At 50.1% G+C, this 20407-nt stretch overlaps 1 protein-coding gene across 2 annotated transcripts in view; it reads right to left on the reverse strand.

Moving 5' to 3' along the window:
* PLXNA4 (plexin A4) overlaps positions 1 to 20407 on the reverse strand; it is a 419546-nt gene that overhangs the window by 324929 nt on the left and 74210 nt on the right. For both annotated transcript variants that reach the window (XM_078059575.1, XM_078059576.1), the window contains exon 3: positions 13433 to 13615. In XM_078059575.1, coding sequence (XP_077915701.1) covers positions 13433 to 13615 — 183 coding nt within the window. The remainder of the gene's footprint in view (positions 1 to 13432; positions 13616 to 20407) is intronic.

Raw genomic sequence — 20407 nt, forward strand, 5'->3', positions numbered from 1 at the left:
CTCAGGAGTAAGTTTCAGGGACAGAGTCTCCCTCCTTCTCTGGAACAAAGAGCTCACAGTGGCTTCTCCAATAGTGTCCCAAAGTCATAGCAGGGCAGAGGGAGGGTCCTTTGGTTGGGATGAGGACCCTTGGCTCCCACTTCTGGAGCCAATGGACAGGGCCCCACAAACCTTGCTGGTGGAGGGGAGGATGAAAATACTCTGAACGGACCTGGTAGCCTGTCAGATAGAAAGAAATACACTTCCAAATCACAAACTAAACATCGGTATTTCTAGAAGGTAGGACCCACAGAAAAGGGCAGTCCATATCATATTGCTAAAGGTGATGGGTAGTGATGGTAAATAAATGTTGTCACATAAGAAAGGCCACTCCCGGGTCAGATTCAGTCCTATTAGAGCAGATTGACTCCCAGAGAACAAAGGCTGTGAGTCTGGTAAATTCTATCTTGGGAAGTGCCAAAGGGATGGCATGAGGGGCTCTCGGGGAAATTAAAACATCCTGAGAATTTGGAGTGACCAGCAAAATAAAATCTTTTGCCAGAGACCACAGAAACATCATCATAGTGGAAGGACGGAAAGAAAGGAAGTTCTTCAAGCAACTTAGACCAGAACTGACAACCTCTCTTCAAGTAAAGATGCTGGGGAAAGCTGCAAAGAGAAATTGTGACCCAGGGTGCGAGGGTAGGAATGCACACCTGGAAGGGGGTATTAGGACTACACAGCAGGACCCAGGAGGGAGAGGCAAGGTCAGCCCTGGGAGCAAAGTAGTGTTAGAGAGGGGCTCTGGGCCAGTGTCCATCACACACACACATGCACACACTCCCACAGCGCTGGGACATTTGGAGAAGAAACAAAATCAGTTCGGATTGTGAACCATTTATCCTGTAGTGGCAAAATGAGATTTCTTTTCTGCTGTTCTTTTAATTAAAAGTCAGCTCATAAATCAAAGACCTTGTTTCCAGGCTGCAGGAGATGGTAGGAGGGACCCCAAGCTCAGAGCTGAGCATGCCCTGCCTGTGCCCCTTCTCACCCCGGTATTCACCTGTCAGAGCGCCTCACATGTCCTAGCAGCTCAGCGAGCGGCCAAGGATGGCTCAGCTGAATTACATCGTTCACCTTCCTCATTGGGCTTCTGAAGTTCTGCCAACGAGATCTTGAGCACAGTTAAATCCCACAGGGACTGGTTAGTGCATCTATTTGGAGCATCTGCAGTTTCCCCTAGAGACCCCCATCTCTGGAGACCTTCCACACTCCCTGCCTGGGTTCACACGGGCCTTTATATCCACGGATTTTGAAGACTCTTCTTTAGAGGTTTCCTAGGCACAGAAAGTCCTATGATCCTCGCCATCTTCCCAATTTTTATTATTTTTTTTCTTCCTGGTGAACCAAAGAATGCTCTATAGATGTGAAGTCCTATTATCCTCAGCTCCTTCATAAGAGAGGTGGAGGGTGCATGTATCAATATACTCATTGCTCAAATAAACAATTTGTCCAAAGTCAGAGGTGCTGCCACAACGCAGTGAAGATTTCCCTGCTGTCAATTCCAGCTCTTCATGTACCATGCAGGTCTGGTTCCTAACTATTGAGAGGCATGGGTAACCCCAGATATACACCCGGACAGACAGATACAGACCCGGACATAAAGACTGCAGGGGTGCCTAGGAATGGGTGTGGGGCACAACAGGGTGGCATTCAGTGGCTCCTTTTGCTCCTTCTCACGTTTCTCTGGCTTAAGAGAATGGCTGCCATCACCACTGAGGAAGTGTATTGTTCTTTTTTTTTTTTAAAGATTTTATTTATGAGAGAGAGAGAGAGAGAGCGTGCACCAGCAGGGGGAAGGGCAGAGGGAGAGGGAGAAGCAGACTCCCCGCAGAGCAGGAAGCCCGACGTGGGGCTCGACCCCAGGACCCCGAGATCACAGCCTGAGCTGAAGGCAGATCCTTAACCCACTGAGCCACCCAGGCGTCCCCTATTTTCCCATTTCTGAGCTGCTCCTCACCTAGGCACCTTAAAGTGCTTTGTGTACCCACACTCACATGCCTTCATACTCTGAAGGGAAATAGGGACAAAGAAAGGGAACCCCTTACAAGAGGAGGGATGAAAGGAGAGCTTTCGGCTTCCTGTCCAGAATCTACCCAGGAAGCCCAGGGCCTCTCTCTCCCTGTCCCCCACCCCACCCCAACCCAGCAACGCCTCTGCGCTCCCACCCCCAGACAGAGTCCAGACAAAAGCAAAGGTCCCTCTCCCCTGTCCCCAGACCCAAGTCCCTCAAAAACAATCAAATTTAAAGCAGAGAGATTAAATTATCGCTAAGCTAATTATGGGAATCACACTTAGGCTGGCTGCCGGGAAGCGAGGTCAGCAGGCAGGAGGCATTAAAATGAAAGGCAGATGCAAGCAGCACTTAAAAAAGCAACTGGGAGACTCATTACCCACCCCCCCCACACACACACGGAGGAGAAAGAACCCACTCTGATGTTTGAGACGCTGTCCATCTGGGCAATAGTCAGCGCGTTTGACAGCTAAATAGCTCCACTCTGTCATCATCTCGAAGCCAAAGTGGGCGAGTCAGAGGTAAACTGATTAGATGGTGTGCTGCTAATTTCCCAGAGAGAACACGGGGGAGGTGGGGCTCAGCCAGAGAGGGCGGCGCAAGGGAGGAGCGGCCCCAGGCTTGAGCGCAGAGAAGGGTCTAGCTCCCAAGTGTGCATGCACGGGCGCATCCAGGTACATGTGGGGATTAGGCACATGTGCGTGTTTGTGACATGAATGTGTGTGTAAGTATGGGAGGGGGCACACAGTCCTGCACGTGTGGGTATATGTCTTATCTACCTGGAAACAGAAGGTGGAGAGCTTAGAAAGGATCCGAGGGCCCCTCCTAGCACATTTGCAAAAGGGCAACTCCTCGTGAGCTTTCTGTGATTGCCAAGGCCCTCACAATGGCTTCCCAGCTCAGCCATGAAAATACATATCATTTTCTCCTGTTATGGAGGCTCAGTGACTCTCATGCATCATCAGTATGATGTAAGTTTAAGACATGTCAGCCAAAAAATTGGCAGTCGACAAAATAAGTTTGAGAGCTAAAAATCAATGTTGTTCAAACCAATCTGCAGGATGGCGTCCTCGGCTCAGAATTCCAGCTCCGCACTTCTCCTGCCTTTTCCAGAGAGCAGTGGACGGTGGGGAGCCCTGATAAGGAGGTCCGAGAACTGGCCTGGAGTGGGTAGCCAGTGTGGGAACCAGATTGGGTTCATTGCCCAGAGGAATGGAACTCAGGAGCCAGAAGTCCTGCCTGTGTCCAGAATGAATTTTGGAATTCACAATTAGAAAAGCAGATTCAGAGGGGGAAGTAGAGGAATCTTTGGGGGTTAAGTTACTCAGGGAAAATTAATTTGGGAGGCTCGATTTAATTGCAGGTAAGAGAAATGATTTAACAAATTTGGATGATTTAATTACCCCCAGAGACATCGGCTGAGCACAATCTGATCTTTGTATTTAAGTAGAAAAGTGCCCTCACTCTTACGGAAAACTGAGTGCAGGGAAATACAAACATGCAGAGCCTAATAATAGAAGGAACTGAACAACTCTAGTTTTTGTTTGAGGAGAAAAAGCAAATCACAAGAAAACCAGCTGATAGAGGATTTAGTTTTTAAAAAAATCTCTAACACGACGTCTGGATTGATGATATGAAATCAGCCATATCCTATATTCCTCACACATTTTCTCCAATATTAAGCCAGAAGAGACCATAGCTCTTTAAGTCAAGAAACATCTAGCACATTACAGATGACCAAGTTGATATTTCTTGACTCAATGTGGACGATCACACTAATAGTCTTTATGGTAAACTGTGTTATTGACAAATGTTCTCTGCCCCTCCCTCCCTCCTCCACGTACATATACACACCAGGCCTCTTCCTGTGGCAGGTGTATATTTCCCACACCATTCACTTTGGTCTGACCAATAAAATGTGAGTGGCAAGAATGGGTACTACTTCCAAGAGGCAGCTCTAACAGTCCATCAGGTAACTCTGCCGTCTCTCTTTTCCTTCTGATGGAAGACCGGCATGTCCCCAGACAGAGGGGCTGCTCTTCAGTCTCTGTCCCAAATATATCACGTGGAGCACAGCCGCCACCCAACCAGGGTGCACAGCGAACGTGAGCTGGAAATAACCTTTATGGTGGTAAGCTACTTAAATTTGGGGGTCAATACAACGTAATGTAGCCTAAGCTAGTTGACACACCTCTACACACACCCAGATCTATAAACCTTAACAGTCAGTCTTCAGATACATTTGTTACTTTCGGACAGCTCTGTACGGGGTAACTGGGAAGGTTTAGATGCACTGGGACAAAGATCCAGCTATATTAATAAACTGTTTTTTATGTAAAGAGAATAAATTGCTTTCAGAAGAAGTTCTCAGCTATGGATTTTGAAACATCTGATTGCCTGTGATTTTGGGGGTGATCAAAACAGGACTGAATAAAAACTCAAATTGATAAAATGGATACATGACATATCCTTTTTGGAAAAGGATTCTTCCATTTGGAAAAGGATTCATTGACTTCCTTCAATGAACTCATATTTCTTCCCCCAAAGCCCATGACCTTTCCATTGGAGGAAGAAGCCCACAGCCTAGTCGAGGCATGAAGTAGTCAGTACCGCCTATATCCCTCTGGCCTTGACGCTGCCCAGATCATGGGGCGGGGGGGGGGGGTTGTCTAGCATCCCAGCTGCCACGGTGGCACTCAAGGTCAATGATGTGCAAATTCAGGTCCTCCCAAGGCCTAAGCTGATTCTGCCTGAAAAACCTCATGGGATCTAAAAGAGATTTACTCTGTGAGTGAGATTTAAAATGTGCTTTCCTGGGGCGCCTGGGGGGTGCAGTCGGTTAAGCGTCTGACTCTTGGTTTCAGTTCAGGTCGTGATCTCAGGGTCGTGAGATGGAGCCCCATGGCAGGCTCTGTGCTCAGTGGGGAGTCTGCTTGAGATTCTCTCTCCCTCTGCCCTCCCCCCACTTGCACGTGCTTGTTCTCTCTCTAAAATAAAGAAATCTTTAAAAAATTAATAAAATGGATAAATAAATCTTTAAAAAAATGCATCTTCCTTTCCCATATCTGGTATGTCTGAAAGAAGGCCCAAAACAACTGTGATCATAAAGATTAAATAAGATAGTCTATGTATGCTAATCTGAAGCATTTAAAATATAATTACACACGACTTTTCAAAAAACCTGTGTATCCATTTTAAGAAGTCCCCATAGAGGAGTCCTGTTTCTGGTAGAAACTCATGGATAAATGCTATGATCTTCTGGGGGAGGCTGAAGAAAATGGACAGAACTGAATGAATCCTAGAGGAGATGTTGGTAAGTCAGCAGAGAGACCGAATTAAAGCATTTATAGACTTACAGATCTTTAAGAAGAGACCAAAGCTCTCTGTCTTCACTGTTATCAAAAACACAAAGTACATGAGATGCCCATAGGATCTTGGGCATAATTCTGCCTGAAAACCCACGGGCCTCTGAGCCTCCCAGTGGGAAGACCTGAAAAACAGGAGCACTTGGGTGAAGTTCTGGGTACCGTGATGAAAGCAAGTTCCACGGCGGCTTCAGCATCCTTCTGACGTCTCAAGTCCAACCACCCGCGCACACTCAGATCAGCTGCCCCCACCCCAGCATGCTCACATCTTGGTGGAGAGATGGGAGTGGTTGAACAGAAAGATAAGGATCCTCTTTTCGACAGATCTCCTCCTTCCTGTTTGCCTTCTGTTCCGCCCTCCTTGCTGCCAAGGCCTCAGGAGCCTTGGGGGGAAGGGAAGTGGCTCCTGAGAGATTCTTCTGGAAACCAGAAAAACTGGGACCAGGGGAGGCACTGGGCATGCGAGGTGTTTCAGTAGCCTGGGAATGGTCTCAAGGAAGGGAGAGCCTACGGGGTGGGGGAGACCCCTGAGCCAACACCCACGGCTTTCAGACCTATTCCTTGGCCCTCTTTTCCTTTTTTTTTTTTATTATTTATTTAAGAGAGAGAGAGAGTGAGAGAGAGAGGGAACATGAGTAGGGGGGAGGAAGAAATAGACTCCCTGCAGAGCAGGGAGCCCAATGTAGGGCTCAATCCCAGACCCTGAGATCATGACCTGAGCTGAAGGCAGACGCTTAACCGACTGAGCCACCCAGGCGCCCCTGGCCCTCTTTTCCTAATGGGACTCATGTGGGCAAAGCAGATCAACAGAGTAGACCTAGGTCCTCACCCAGCTATGCCAGCAACATGGGATATAATGAAGATGGTCTCCCACTCTTCACCGTCCTGAGCCTTGGGCTCTGCAGTGAATAATGGAGATAATGCTACCTGGTGATGTGCATCGAGCGGTGGCTTTGGGGGAAAGGGTGCCCCTCAAGTCACTGTCCCTCAGGTCACCAAATCTAGAAAGGAACTGGGGAGCCAGTGCTGCCCCAGGCCTCACTAGCCTCACAGTGGTCCTGGGTGAATTGGTCAGGATGATGTTTGTGAGGCAGAAGAACAATACTGCATAATGACAGGAACAACAGGCAAGAGCGGACAGCACATGATCTTAGAAGTGGATCATCCCCGTTTCCAGCCCCAGCCGACACCCTGACTGTAGTCTATTGGTAACCCCGAACCAGAACCACCCAGCTAGGCCGTGCCTGGATGCCTGACCACAGAAACCATGAGATAATAAAGGTTGTTTTGTTTAAGCCTCTACGTTTTGGGGTAATCAATTAGCTACTGCCCCTGCATCACCTGGGGCAGGATGGAAAGTATGGAGTGACTACAGCAGACTCGAGAGAGCTATTTTAAAAGTCCCTGTGAATGCCTCTACGAGAAGCCAAAGCTGCTGCGAGAAACGCCGTGACACCCCCAAGAGGCCGGCCATGTGGCCACATTCCCAGAAGTCACCTGCTAACAAGTAGGGACTACACACAGACACCCCAGTCAGAGCACCAACCAGTGGGTCCTGAGTCAGTCCCGCTGCCTTCCCCATCAAAGTTGGCAGAGAAAGTAGAGTGATTTCAGGTGACGAAGACCTCCCCTGCTCCTGCCCTCACCGAGGGCCTTCGCCGCTACGGACAGAAAGATGCTCTTCTCCTCTGATGCGGGGTCTCTCAAATGTGAGCCCGGCAGCACGGGGCCCTTTGCAGCTGGGGGCCCCGTCCTCTTCTCTCCTCTGCTCCTCCCTCTTCCTCTGGTACACCATGTCTTTCATTCTTCCTCATCTTTGTTGTCTTGGTTACATGGCCAGACTCCTGATATGCTGCTAGTTTTCATTTTAATGATATGTTCTTGTAAAGCACAATATTTTACTTCAATTGCATGTGTCACTGGATAAATTCCTCCAGCGTGTCTGGCATTTGAGCATCAGCTGACTGAGTGCACTCTATGATTTGGGGGTGTTTCTGCAGCACTCTCTTCAATTTTAACATCTTTGCATTTTAATTTATGATCAGGATCATTCTACACAAATGTATATATATACACACACATATGATTCAAAAAAATGGCACACGTGTATCAGTAAATCTTGAATTGGCAAAGCTCATTTAAGACTGTCTCCTTAAATCATGTGCACTACTAATGATCATTTGGAAAATAAAATGACAAGTGTTCCTGAGGTGGTATTTTCCAGGGATCTCAAAGTACGTTATTCTAGAGGATGTCAGGAGGAGAAGGAAATGATGCCCCAGCTTACAATGTCAAGCTGCTCTGAGGGGGGCTCCATCGTGAGGACACCTCCCCAAGCCTGCTCAGGTCTGCTCTGAATGACCACTTGAGATCCCCCCCCACCCCCGACCAGGGACATGCGGGGACCGTGGGTGGGCCCAAGGGCAGAGTAGTGAAAAGTAGCAAGGGGCAAGAAGTGAGTGCCAGTGGGGATACACTTATGTAAAAAGGATGATTGAATGGAGACTTCATATTGCTCGAGAATGTAAGATATGCCCACAAGGACATCAACTAGCTTAGGCTGCTCTCCACATCTACCGGATGTGGCATGGCCTAAAAGGCTTAAACCCCAGCAGGGGAGACTGTGCAAGGTGGGAGGTGGACCAGAAGTGTGGAGTTGGCGTGAGGTGAGGCCAGTCTGAAGGCCCGTCCTGGGGTCCCCAGGCTTGAAAGACTAACAACCGAACAGCCATCTCTTGTGCCTGCTGAGATGCGAGATGAGTGGAAGGAGCACACACCCCCACGCCCACCCCCGCCGCCCCAGATCTGTGATGCTCTTCTGTCTGTAACACCTTCAACCTCAGCTCCTCTCCACTTACCCCACAGCCTCACATCCACACAGGCTTCAAATTTGCAAAACCAGCAGTGGGAACTGCAGAAACAACATGGCAAAACAATCAAACAAAACTGCTTTGATGGTCTTTTTCCACAATGGAAACTGTCCAGCATTGATTCTTCCATATTTCTTTTCCTTCCTGCTTGAGTGTCTAACCACATGCAAACCAGCCAGCAGCTCTGTTTGAAGAGACCCATAACAGAGCGCACTGACCAAATCCTACATCAGGTAATACAGCTCTGCTCTAATCTCAGGGTCCTGGGGCAAGTTAGAGTTCCAACATTACATCTCCATTTGATTTTGTGATGCCTTCACCCATTTGGAATCCTATCTATGGCATGAATTTCTTTTTTAAAGTTGATTTAATTTCCAGGAGTGTTAAGAATTCTCAGATACATTTAGGAAGTTGCAAAGCAGGAGCTACTCATCTCTGATCTGACATTGCTCTGTGACTTGAGCATTGCATGTGCACACACACACACACACACACGCAGCATCCATTCCTGAGAACTTATGGTCAGAATGATACAGACCAAGGTAGGTCTCCCTCTACCCCACTCCACTTCTGTTTGGTTGCCCTTCCAGACCTGTGGTCAGGCTGGCAGGCAGGGGGGGAACACAAGCAAATCGATTTCAAAATAGGCTCAAGGAAAAAAATTAGGCAGATTATGTTAATGTGCATAATAATTGCCAATAAGAATGATTTTTAGGGCATCCCCTCCCGTTGACTCTCTGTGCTGAAACACACTGAATTCCTATCAAGAGACGCTGGTAAGGCTTGGTGTGTCACACATGTGGGTACTCACCCTAACACGAGCCACAAGTCAGATCAGCCCGAATTCTGCTTAACTAGGATCCACAAAGTGCTCCGCCCCTTAGGTGCGAACAGTTTAACCGAGCTAAACACTCAGGAACGATGCGATAACAAAATGAAAGGAGCAATCACACCTCAAGTGGGAGTTTATGATGTTTTGGCTCACGATGAACATTAGTCTCTCCCACCAATGTCAGGCGGTAACTCATGGCTGAACAACAGCCATACAACACGATCACTTAGTGGTAGGAATGCGAGAGGCAAGGAGAGAGGGTTCCGGCCAAAAGAGTTACGCAAAGAGATTTTTGTCCATCTGAGGCAGCAACTGGCCTCGTTACCCCAACTTGGGACAAAGATTTTCAGGTTTATACAGACACCCTAGAGCAGATCGGGATGGTGTTTGCCTTAAGACTTTTTTTTTTTTTAACCTGGAGTTGAAATTTTAACAGTCTGTGGGTTATTTCTAAGTTCCTAAGTACTTCCTGGTGACTGTAGCGTTTATATGCCACGTTTCTTTTTTTTTTTTTTTTTTTTAAAGATTTTTATTTATTTATTTGACAGAGAGAGAGACAGCGAGAGAGGGAACACAAGCAGGGGGAGTGGGAGAGGGAGAAGCAGGCTTCCCGCCGAGCAGGGAGCCTGATGCGGGGCTCGATCCCAGGACCCTGGGATCATGACCTGAGCCGAAGGCAGACGCTTAACGACTGAGCCACCCAGGCGTCCCTATATGCCACGTTTCTTAATAGCACTTGCCTATAATGCTTGCCACGGAAAAGCTGCCCATACTGGCCATCACACACACACACACACACACACACACACGCACACACACACACATACACACACACACGCACGCACGTGCACGCACGCATCAGAAAACGTAAAAGACATCCAAACTGGCAGTTTCCTCACCTCCTTTCCCTCTGCCTCATGTGATGTATGCACTAAAGGAGTGAAATTATGGTCATCAGAGGCCAGGTTGCAAATGATGAGGACCCACACCTTTCAAACAAAAGGAAAAGTCAGTAATTTCGAGGGCAGCCTATGGATCGCTACAGTCTAGCTCCCAGACCCCAGAAACACACAGCAAACCCCCAAGCCCTCCCATCCACCCCCCCACCTCGAGTCCCTTGTCGTATGGCAAAGAACTCTGCATGGCCCTTGATACACACAGGAGATTATTACAGGGCTCAGAGAAGACAACTCTGTAATTACGGCTACAGTATGATTTCCATTATTCTCACTCCCTGGTTTCAGCAGCTCACAAAACTTCCCACAACATCCTCTTGTAGCCCCAAAGCATTTCACAGCTGGGCCTCTGCCCAAAAGGTGAATGTGGCCTGATAGCCTCTGGGAAAAGCAATACAGAGTGCTGGCAAGGAAAGGGGAGTGGTGCTCAGCGAGCCGGGGTGGTGGGAAATTCTATTGTTCTGAAAAAAATAAATAAACTGGCCAGTTTTGCTTTTTATTATTTCAAACAACTGGCTCAGCGGCCCAGCCTTCCTTTCCCAACTCAGACCGTCCCCTGGGCCGGCGGTGCCGAGTCTACAGCAGCCGTCGCTAGGCTCCTGCAAAACTATTAGGAGTGGGCTGCCACTCTGAGCTCGTAGCGCAGAAAGTTTGGCTGCCCCAACAGCCCAGTTTTCCCCAGGAGGGCCGCTGGCTCATTCCCCCTCACATGACCCTCTGCTCTTACCTCTCAAATGTTTATGCTTCACCAATCCCACCATTGCTCTGGAAATTAAATGGAACGTCCCAGGTGGCTGAAACAGAACTGTTCTGATATAAACTCCCCAATGCAAAAAAATGGGAAATGCCGGCCCGAGGTTTATAAAGCCCCAAGCCTCCTGGTCAGGTGATGCTTGTCGTTGCTGGCCCGGCTGACCTCTGGGGACACTTGAAGGCAAGGCTCTGCCTGCAGCCTGCCCTGTGAGCATTGTCTCTGTGCCCTGTGCATGCCCAGACTCCTGGATGTGTCCCCAGCCCACTGTCACAGAGATGTGCTGCACTCTGACCTCCCCATCAGGGGCCAGGCTTCCATGGGTGCAAGACAGTCAGCCCCCACTGACCTCAATCCACCCTCTGACCAACAGCACACATTTGCAGGTTGACTGTCTTGGGTTTACGATGCAGCCATGGCCGGGAAACATGTCTCTTTTTCTCCCCCAAGAGGAAATAACTGTCTGTTCTGTTATGTGCACTGAACTCTCAATGTTTATTTCACTGACACCAGCTCAGACGATGACCAAAAAAAAAAAAAAAAGAAAAGAAAAGCCTCCTACAGGATCCACTTACTCAGTCTTGCCAGCAAGTAAATGATCCTAAGGCACAGGGTAGGAAGTTCAGTGGGTGCGAATCTTCTAGCGCACTGGGGTAAGTTACTTCTCCATTGCACTGAGCTTGGGCTCACTAGAGAAAAGAGTGAAGGCTTGCTTGGTTTTTACTCTCCGTAGTGGCTCCACAGGGCCAGGCGAAGCAGGTCAACAGACATCTCATTGTACGAACTACATATGGGAATGCCTTCGGTATTTAGGACTCACTTTCCTAGCAAACCAAACTTACTGAATCATAATAAAGAATGAAATCATCTGAGCATCCAACAGAAACACCTTCAGGCCCATGCTCCAAAGCCTGGGTTTTTCCCTCCTCTGTTTATACTGAGGCTTATCGGACACAATTTCAGCCAGTTTGGATGCCTGACTCCCAGCTCACGGGAAGCTGGAAGCCACGGACAGAGGGAGGAGGAGACAGCGGGGTCGGCCCAGGCTCCTGACAGCAGCTGGAGGTGACGAGCCACAGTGTGCACTAGATGGAGAGGCAGGAGGCGGCCCCACCCAGACAGGAGTCGTGCCAGGACGACACAGCTACGGGTCACACACGACACCTTCTGGGGCGTCCACGAGGTTCGTGAGCCAGAATCGCCGCAAGACGCCAAGCAGCAACAAAACGTTTGCTTGGGTTTAATAGAGTCTTCGCAGAGAGGCAGGAAACTGTGAAATACAGCTCTTAAAGCCACGTAGATGGTGGTCACATGCGTTGTGCATTTGCCATGTGAGGCCGTACTCTAGGGCGTCAGTTAGCTCTCCGGGCAGTACCAGATGGTGGCACGCCGCCCGCACCAGCCTCCTGGTGCCTCGTGGCATTTCACCAGCACAGGCTTCCTCTTCCAGATACTACCCGTGTCACCACTCCCCACACATGCCCACCTCACACACACCTGTATGCTCACACGCCAGCCCCACTGCCTGTTCCAGGAGATGTAGAATTTAAAGAAAGAAATGATGGCCGGGCTGTTACAGAGTAGGATGGGAGAGTAGGCAAAGTCTTCTAGATTTGCTGAGAATATGTCCCCTTGACCACGCGCAGCTGATACCCAGAAATGCAGCAAAGGGAAAGTAGAGCTCAAAGTTGTCTCAGATCGGGCAGTGCCCGATGCGGAATCACACAACATCCAGAGAATTCTGAGGGAAGCCTAAATTAGACAAGCAGGAGTTCCACATGGATTCACCAATATTTCCCTGGGACAAGACTGAAGTGCAATTATCAGCTAACACAAAACAGGAGGTACGGCGTAGTCTTAGGAAGGCTTTGGATACCATCAAGGGGGGGCTCTCGGGCACCAGCTCCAAGTCACCGAGATGAGAAGCCTGAGCAGAGGTGGGTGAGGGAAGAGTCTTGGATGGAAGGGTGCCCCCAACACTGCTGATGGGCCAATATCACCCAGTACCCCGAGGCCAGCAAGCTCTGGGGGACAAGGAGGAAAAGCTCCTGTCCCACATCACACCATTCTACTCCACCTCAAGTAATTTCTATGCCCCCACAATACCCACAGTTTCCTAATCCCACAATCTGACACAGCCCCATTATCAACTCTAGCAGGTCCTGCGCTTTCCTCCATCTATTTCCCTGCACAGATTCCAGATGGATGCATTCGTCAAAAGGACTGAAGCAAGAGGAACATGTACATAACTTGCCCCTGCCCACCTTCCCCAGCCACCCCAGCCTTAGAAAGCCTTTGCGTTAGGGCACAAACCCAAGCTGGACAGAGCACACCATCGCGAGGCTGGGGCAACTCCTCCACGTGCACCCCAGCCCCAGGGAAGAGGTGCATCTGCACACTCACCCACTGTGATTCCCACAGTAACCCTCCGCACAAAGGCAAAGGGCCAGGGTATCAGTCATGACCTCAAGAGTGACATATCTCCTTAGCTCAAACTTGTATCACTTGCCCACCAGGGCCAAAGTAGTAAAACAGGAAATCATATCCATCCCAGTGGGGACAAATGGCCTTCAGAATAACCAAAATGAGTGCACCTCATTCCTACCTTCTTCAGCTTGCCACTTTTGGTGCCCACGAAGGCCAGAGAGTGATTCTTGTAGACGTATGCGATGACAGAAGTCATGCGGTCCCTGTCCTCCGTGAACACAGGAATGCCGCGCACCATCTCGGACACACCCAGGGGGGCATTCATATCCAGGCCACAGAAATTATCATCAATGGTTAAGAGCTGAAAATTAAAAAGGAGAAAAATTAGGAGGGAATATCAGGGCAATAAGCAGAAGTACCGAGTCAGGGAGCTACAGGGCTAGAAGAATCCCTTTTTTACATGAAAAACTCGGATCCAGAGAAACTAGGTGACCTGTCAACAGTCAAGCAGGTGGCAGGACCATGGCAAAAAAACACAGCTCCTGAGAGTCTCTTTCCTCTCCTGGTCTCCATGGTCTCTCTGTCCCACCTCCAACCCCTTCCAGGCGCCATCTTGGTAGCTTAGATTGTCCATCATCACCATCACACCAGCAAGCACTGGGCCAGCACCCATGAGCGGGGCTCCAGACAGCTCTCCTTAGGAATAAGAGGGGATATGGCCTCCATACCTAGAACTTACTAAGTTGAGCAGACACACAGATGAGGACTCAAGAGCATAGAACAGAAAACTGGAAACATTAACGCGTGAATGACAATACCATGACAGAGGCATGTGCAGACAATCAGTTGGGGAGAGAGAAATAGGAGAAGTGGAAGGTTCACGAATGAACTCAACAAGCCACAGAGGTGCCTCATGATGCCCATCTCAGGCTCCCTGCTTTTGTTTTAAAAGCGTGGTGAAGATGGGAAATCCTGGCCTTGTCATACCTACACCAGCATGTCCCTAAGTGTCTTCTGTGGAAGTCAAGTCCCCCCAAGATGCTCTACCAAAACAGGACTCCTTGGGCAAATAATTTTGTACTGAAACATAATATGTTCTAACACCATATAAGAGACTCATAACAATTAGTTACAGTAAAGGTTTGAAAAGTCTTTTTAAGAAGAAATATGTTTAACATTCCTTCAGCCTTTCCCAAACATTGTATGTAAAATATATGTAAAAATGACTGGAACACCTATGAGCCTTCCTTAAAGAGAATATCCCCTGGATACCCTGTTTCCTGACTCCTGGACAATTCCAGGAGTCAGGGAACCAAGAGCAAAAACCTTTGGACCATTTTCCCCACAGTGTTTCGGCTGAATCCCTCCCTGTTTTATTCCAGGCTCCCAGATTCCCATGTGAGCACAGGGTCACAGCTGGGTTCTGTCCCACCGAGGAGTGGAGAAGACCTTGCCACGGCTGGCATGGAGTCCCCAGCGCCCCCACCGAGCAGCTCTGGTGTGACACAGACTTCTCTGAAAGCTCTAGGAACCTACGCTGGCTTTTCCTCTCCTTCTCAGAAGAACTGTGTGGCCTTAGAGGAGTTATTCCGTCTTCTCATGCTTTTATTTTCCACTCTATAAAGATGAAGGAAACAAGCCCTGCTTTTTGATGGGTTTCCATAAAGCCTATAGAGCTCACGCCTGTAAACGTCTTTGGACTTTGCAGAAAAAGGAGTGAAATAAAATCCAAGGTGTCACTTTTTTAAAGGCTTCAATCCAGCCAAAGGAAAAGGCATCTGGAGAACCAGCAGGCAGGCTCTTGCCAGCGGAGCTGTGTGAAAGTGGCCAACTCTGAGCTTTCCAGGGACTCAGGGGGCCCCTCGGCTCCCTCCCAGGATAGGGGGCGGCAACAAGGATTGTCCATCTCAGGGAAGAAAACGTGCTGAGCATCTAAAACCTCTCTCTGACCCCTCTCCTCTTTCTTATCATGGGGGCGGCTGGGGCAGAGCTGGGGAGAGCCTGGGCAGGCCCGGGCAGGCCACGTGCGGAGCAGATGTCTGCACCACGCCTTTGATCTCCTCTGGCCTGTCTTGCATAGTCTGGTCCAACAGCCCAGGCCAAACACAACCCCCAACTCCTCCCCCCACCCAAAGAAACAATGTAGAAGTCAAAGTTAGGAGGGAGCTTTCAAGGTCTAGTCTGATCTTTATGGTTCTTTCCTAAAATGAGATGGGCGAGACCGGTGGTGGGGGGCAAAAGGGATAGAAAGAAAAGAAGGAGGAAAAATCCAGATAAAGGAGAATGGTGCCTTCTCCCTGCCGGACATAATAGCAGCGTGACCCGCCAGGCATGCCAAGGGCAGCCTAGGGCATGCTGGGAATCCTCATGGCCTTGCATGTTCCTGCCTCCACTTCATAGGGAGTTCTCATCCCTGACTTTCTTGGGCCTAAGCTGTGCCACAGGGACTTCTGCCGTTATGATCCATTTTCCAAGTAGATGAGGCTGGAAGATTATCCACACAGCACAAGGAGAAACTGAGGCAGGGAGCAAGGCAAGCCACATTTGACATTATCCCACCACCCTTAGCACAAACACGTGCCTCACTGACATGGGGAGCCTTAGGCTGCTCAGCCCCCAGAATTACATTTCTGAGTGGCCAGTTACCGAATACCATTCTTCCCCTTGACTGGGCAGAACACAAACCAATAAATAAACAATCGCTTACAAAAAGAGTGTAAGCGTTTGGCCAATTGCAGCATTAAATCATGGTTTGCTCAGAGGCAGCAAGTCTCTGCCACTCGGACAACTTGAGCGGCAAGGGGCCCAAGGAGGAATGTTTTCACTGGAAGGAAGCGAGGACAGCTCGGCCTGGTGGCCTGGTGGCCAGGGCCCTGCCCGTCTTTGGCTCAGGACGGCTCCCTGAGAGGCTCAGGCAGGAGGCAGGCAATCTGCTCACCTGTATGTGACAGTCATCCCCCACACTGCCTACCTCATGGTGTTGTCATCAGGCTCAAATAAGGCCAAGGCTGCAGCTGGGCTTCCTAACGTGGCATTGGGATTCCAGGGACAATGATGGCTTTCTCCCGAGCCCCCTCCCACCATGTATCGGTTTCTCCCTCTAAACAGGGCTCCAGGTGATAAAGGTGTGATCGAGGCCTTGAACCAGGTGCAGTCCAGGTCCACATGGATGCTCAGGTCCCCCAGCTGTGGCACGAGGGGGTCTTACTCTTTGTTTCCTCAAAGCAGGTGCAATGGGGGGAGGGGTGGAATTTTTAACACTGAAGTAGCAGAAAAAACACAGAACTCGGGTTCACACGGCAGCCCGCTTCCCAACTATACAACTTGGCATAGGCACCTCCTGTTCTCTGAGCTTCACTCCCCTCGGCTGGACGGTCATGAGGGCCAGGTGAGAAAGCAGGTGTGAAGACACTGACTAACCCGGAAAGCACTTTGTCAATTTGAGGTGATATTTCATATTCATTTTTTTAATGGGAATCCTGCCCAGAATGGGGGTAGGATGGCTACAGGGAGTGTCCCTAGCATGGCTCCTGACCGGAGCAGGCTCCCTAAGGACACCACCATGCCGGGTCTGAGCTGCGGCCCCAGGGCAATTAGAGCACCAGGGTGGGTGGGGGGGGGACCCCATAGGGACCACAGACCGGGGAGGCTGAGGTGGAAGGAGCAGATGCCAGAGCCGTGTGGGTCCTAGAAGGAAAGGCTAATTGGTGAAAGCCTTTGACAGGTGAGGGCTGGCGTGGATTCCAGAACACCCTAGGCAGTGGGGGAGGAGAGTGTCTGCCCTTGCCCTGGCCCAGCTCTCCCCTGGGCCCCATTAACAGCCAGATTAGAGCGGCAGCCAGAGGAGCCAGGAGTGGACTGCACCCCAGCGTAATCAGAAGCCCGGCCACAGCTCTCCCTCGGCTGCTCCACAGACGCCCACAAATGAGCTTTGGCCATTGTTAAAATGCTTATTTGTTAGCAACTTCATGCTCACCAAGGACAAAATAAGGTTCTGTGCCATGAGAATCTATGCGGTGCCTACTTGGGCAACCCTGTGAACAGACAGGGTTCTGTTAAAGCCTTAGACAGGGCTACAGCCTTCTGCCCCGATCAGGAAGATCCCAAATCTGCTCTCCACAGATGTCTTCATGATTGCATGGCTTATAAATTAAGACCTATGATCCACTGGATTCCAGGGACCATGAGCTCAAGGACAGGACCATGTTTTAGGTGTCTTTGTACCCTTAGCTTAGTTTCTGGTTCGTAGTAGGTTAAGACATATGTGTTGAAAGAATGGATGGATGGATGGATGGATGGAAGGATGGATGAGTAAATGGAAGCCCGACTTTCACAGTAGTTAACACTGTGGAACTAGAATCAGAATGCCTTGGTTTGAACCCCAACTCTACCACTTAATGCTGTGTGACCTTGGGCAAGGTACCTAACCTCTCTGTGTCTCAGCTTATCATTGGTAGAATGGGGATAATGTTATGAGTATATACTTCCTAGTGCTGTGGTAAGGATTAAATGATTTAATGCATGTAGAACAACTGTCTGGCACTTAGGGCTATAGGAGTGTTCGCTCTTATTGTTTGTCATCCTTAGACAATTCTGACAACCTTTGTGAGTCTCATGTTTTGGGGGAAATTCATGGTATCTACCTCAGAGCGGTGTTCCCACAATCAAAGGGCCTAATGTCATCAAGATGAAATAGCAAAAGGGGAACTTCCTAAAGATCTATAAGGCCTATGGAGGCTGAAGGAGGGAACAGAGGAATGGGGTAAAATCCGGAACATTTAGCGCTCTTCATTAGGAATGCAAATTCTCGAACCGACCCCAGATCTACTGGATAGGGAACTCTGGGAGTGAGGCTCAGGGACCTGCATCTTAACACCTTCCCAGGTAGGTGACGTGACCATTCACCAGGTTTGAGAAGCACCGGCCTGGGACCCCGGCTCCCGCCGAGGTCCCTTCCTTGCTGAGGGCATCACAGCCCAGGCAGGTGCAGCAAGAGACAGCCTAGCGGCTCCGGAGCAGGGCCCGCCGGGCTGGAGGCAGAGGCTCCCCGGCGGCCTCCCGAGCGGCAGCGGCAGCTGAGGTGGTGTAGAGAGCCGGAGCTGACACTCCAAATTACAATCTAATAGCTTACCACGCTTCCCTCGCGCTCGACGGCAAAGGTTACCGTGCAATTACACGTCGCCACATACAAATGACAGAGCAGTTATGGTTACTTTACCAATTACGGGGAAATTGCTCCCACTCTGTAGAGAGACTGGCACTCTGAAAAGCTCTATCATCGCCACAGAAAGGGGGTTTTAATTCTGCCGGCATCCTTCCTCTGGCTGCCTCCCCAGGCTCCTGGGGCAGAGCTGCAAAGCGGTCACCCAAGGACCCCAGAGGTGTCCGGTGGTCTCTGGGGAGACTCTGAATGGGGCGGAGGAAGACAGCGGACTTGGGAGACAGCGGGGGGTGTCTCGTCGGGAGCTCCTCAGCACCGCCCGCCCCCAGCCCTGTGCCCTAGTGACAGACTCATAAGGAACCCCTGTCACCCTGACACCTGTGCCGAGCCACCTGGAAGAACTCCGGTGATGAGGCGGGCGGGGACCTGGTCCTGAAACTGCTTCTCACTCCGGCTAGCGCAGCCCCTGGCCTGGTTTCTGCGGGCACCTCCCCTCCCCGTGGGGCTGTCTGAGCCCCGCCCTCAGATGCCCACCTTTGCAGAAGCCCCACATGGAGTCCTTATTATGGGAAGGTCAGAACTAGGCCAGAGCTCAGTGATCCAAACGTGGTGCTAATGAGGCAAAGGTCACCAGGTCCATCCCCCTGTGGGCCAATTAGCTCAGCTCGAGGACGTGGCCTCTTCCATAGCCACAGGCCGGCCCCCTTACCCCAGGCATCGGCTGTTTACAAATATCCGGAATTGATCCAAAAGAGGCCGACCAGGTAAGCCAGCGGGGACAGACAGATGCCGCCCAACTCCTCCAAACGGGGATGCAGCAGCCAACTGCTCTGGGTCGGCAGCAGTAATCTTTTTTTTTTTTTTTTTTTTTTTTTAAAGATTTTATTTATTTATTTGAGAGAGAGAGAATGAGAGACAGAGAGCATGAGAGGGAGGGGGGTCAGAGGGAGAAGCAGACTCCCTGCCGAGCAGGGAGCCCGATGCGGGACTCGATCCTGGGACTCCAGGATCATGACCTGAGCCGAAGGCAGTCGCTTAACCAAGTGAGCCACCCAGGCGCCCCCGGCAGCAGTAATCTTGAGCCCAGGATAGAAAATACAAAGTCAGACCTGGTCCTCCCCCGCTCTGTGGGCAGCTCCTGGTCCAGCAAAGAGAGGAGTCCTTCCATCTGGGAGCAAACCAGTTCTCCCACCTTTCCTAAATGCAAAAGTAGCACCTAGCCTCATGCAGAGGAGTCCTGGGCACCCCAGGCTCACCCCCAGCACTGGAAGCCCAGACCATCACACAGGGGGAGAAGGTACCAGAGACTTGCCCAAGCTCACCCACTGAAGAGCCTTTAGTTGAGCCTTTTTCCATCAAATTTTGGTATCTTAGGCTATTGGAACTCCTGTCTCTATGAGGAGAAACTGAGGCAGTAAATGAAAACAACACTATTTACTGTTCCTCACTTATTAATATGCTTAAGAACGTGTAGGAAGGAACAAGTAAACAAAGGCCTAGGTGAGGACCCAAAAATATACAGATGGAAACATCTCATCTGTTTCTGCTGCTTTCCCGGTGGGGGAGACAGACCTGGGCCACGACCTGGACAAGGCCTTCCATGCCCTGCCTCAGTTGTACACACAGTGCTAGAGGCACAGTGGGCACAGGGAAGCAGCAGGGCTTCGCAGGAGAGGTGACGTCCCGGCTCAGCTCTGAGCACTCCATCCAGCACAGAGCACGGCCACTCTTTCACACCTCGGTGGTCTCAGAGAAGGCAAATAAATCAACATCTTAGAATCCAACAGCCCCATTTTACAGAAGGGGAAATAGAGGTCTATAGAGCAAAATGACCCCCATGGGACCCACTGATGGGAAAATGGTACCAGAACCCCAAATCCCCATCTGGAGGGAAAAAACTGATCTTACATAGGGGCTTCCTCCAGGGTGGCTATAGGGTGGCCCCAAAGGAAGCTATTCCAGGTCAGAGACTACTCAGGGAAGACTCTCTGC

The sequence above is a fragment of the Halichoerus grypus genome, chromosome 12 (assembly GCF_964656455.1).
Source record: "Halichoerus grypus chromosome 12, mHalGry1.hap1.1, whole genome shotgun sequence".
NCBI lineage: Eukaryota > Metazoa > Chordata > Mammalia > Carnivora > Phocidae > Halichoerus > Halichoerus grypus.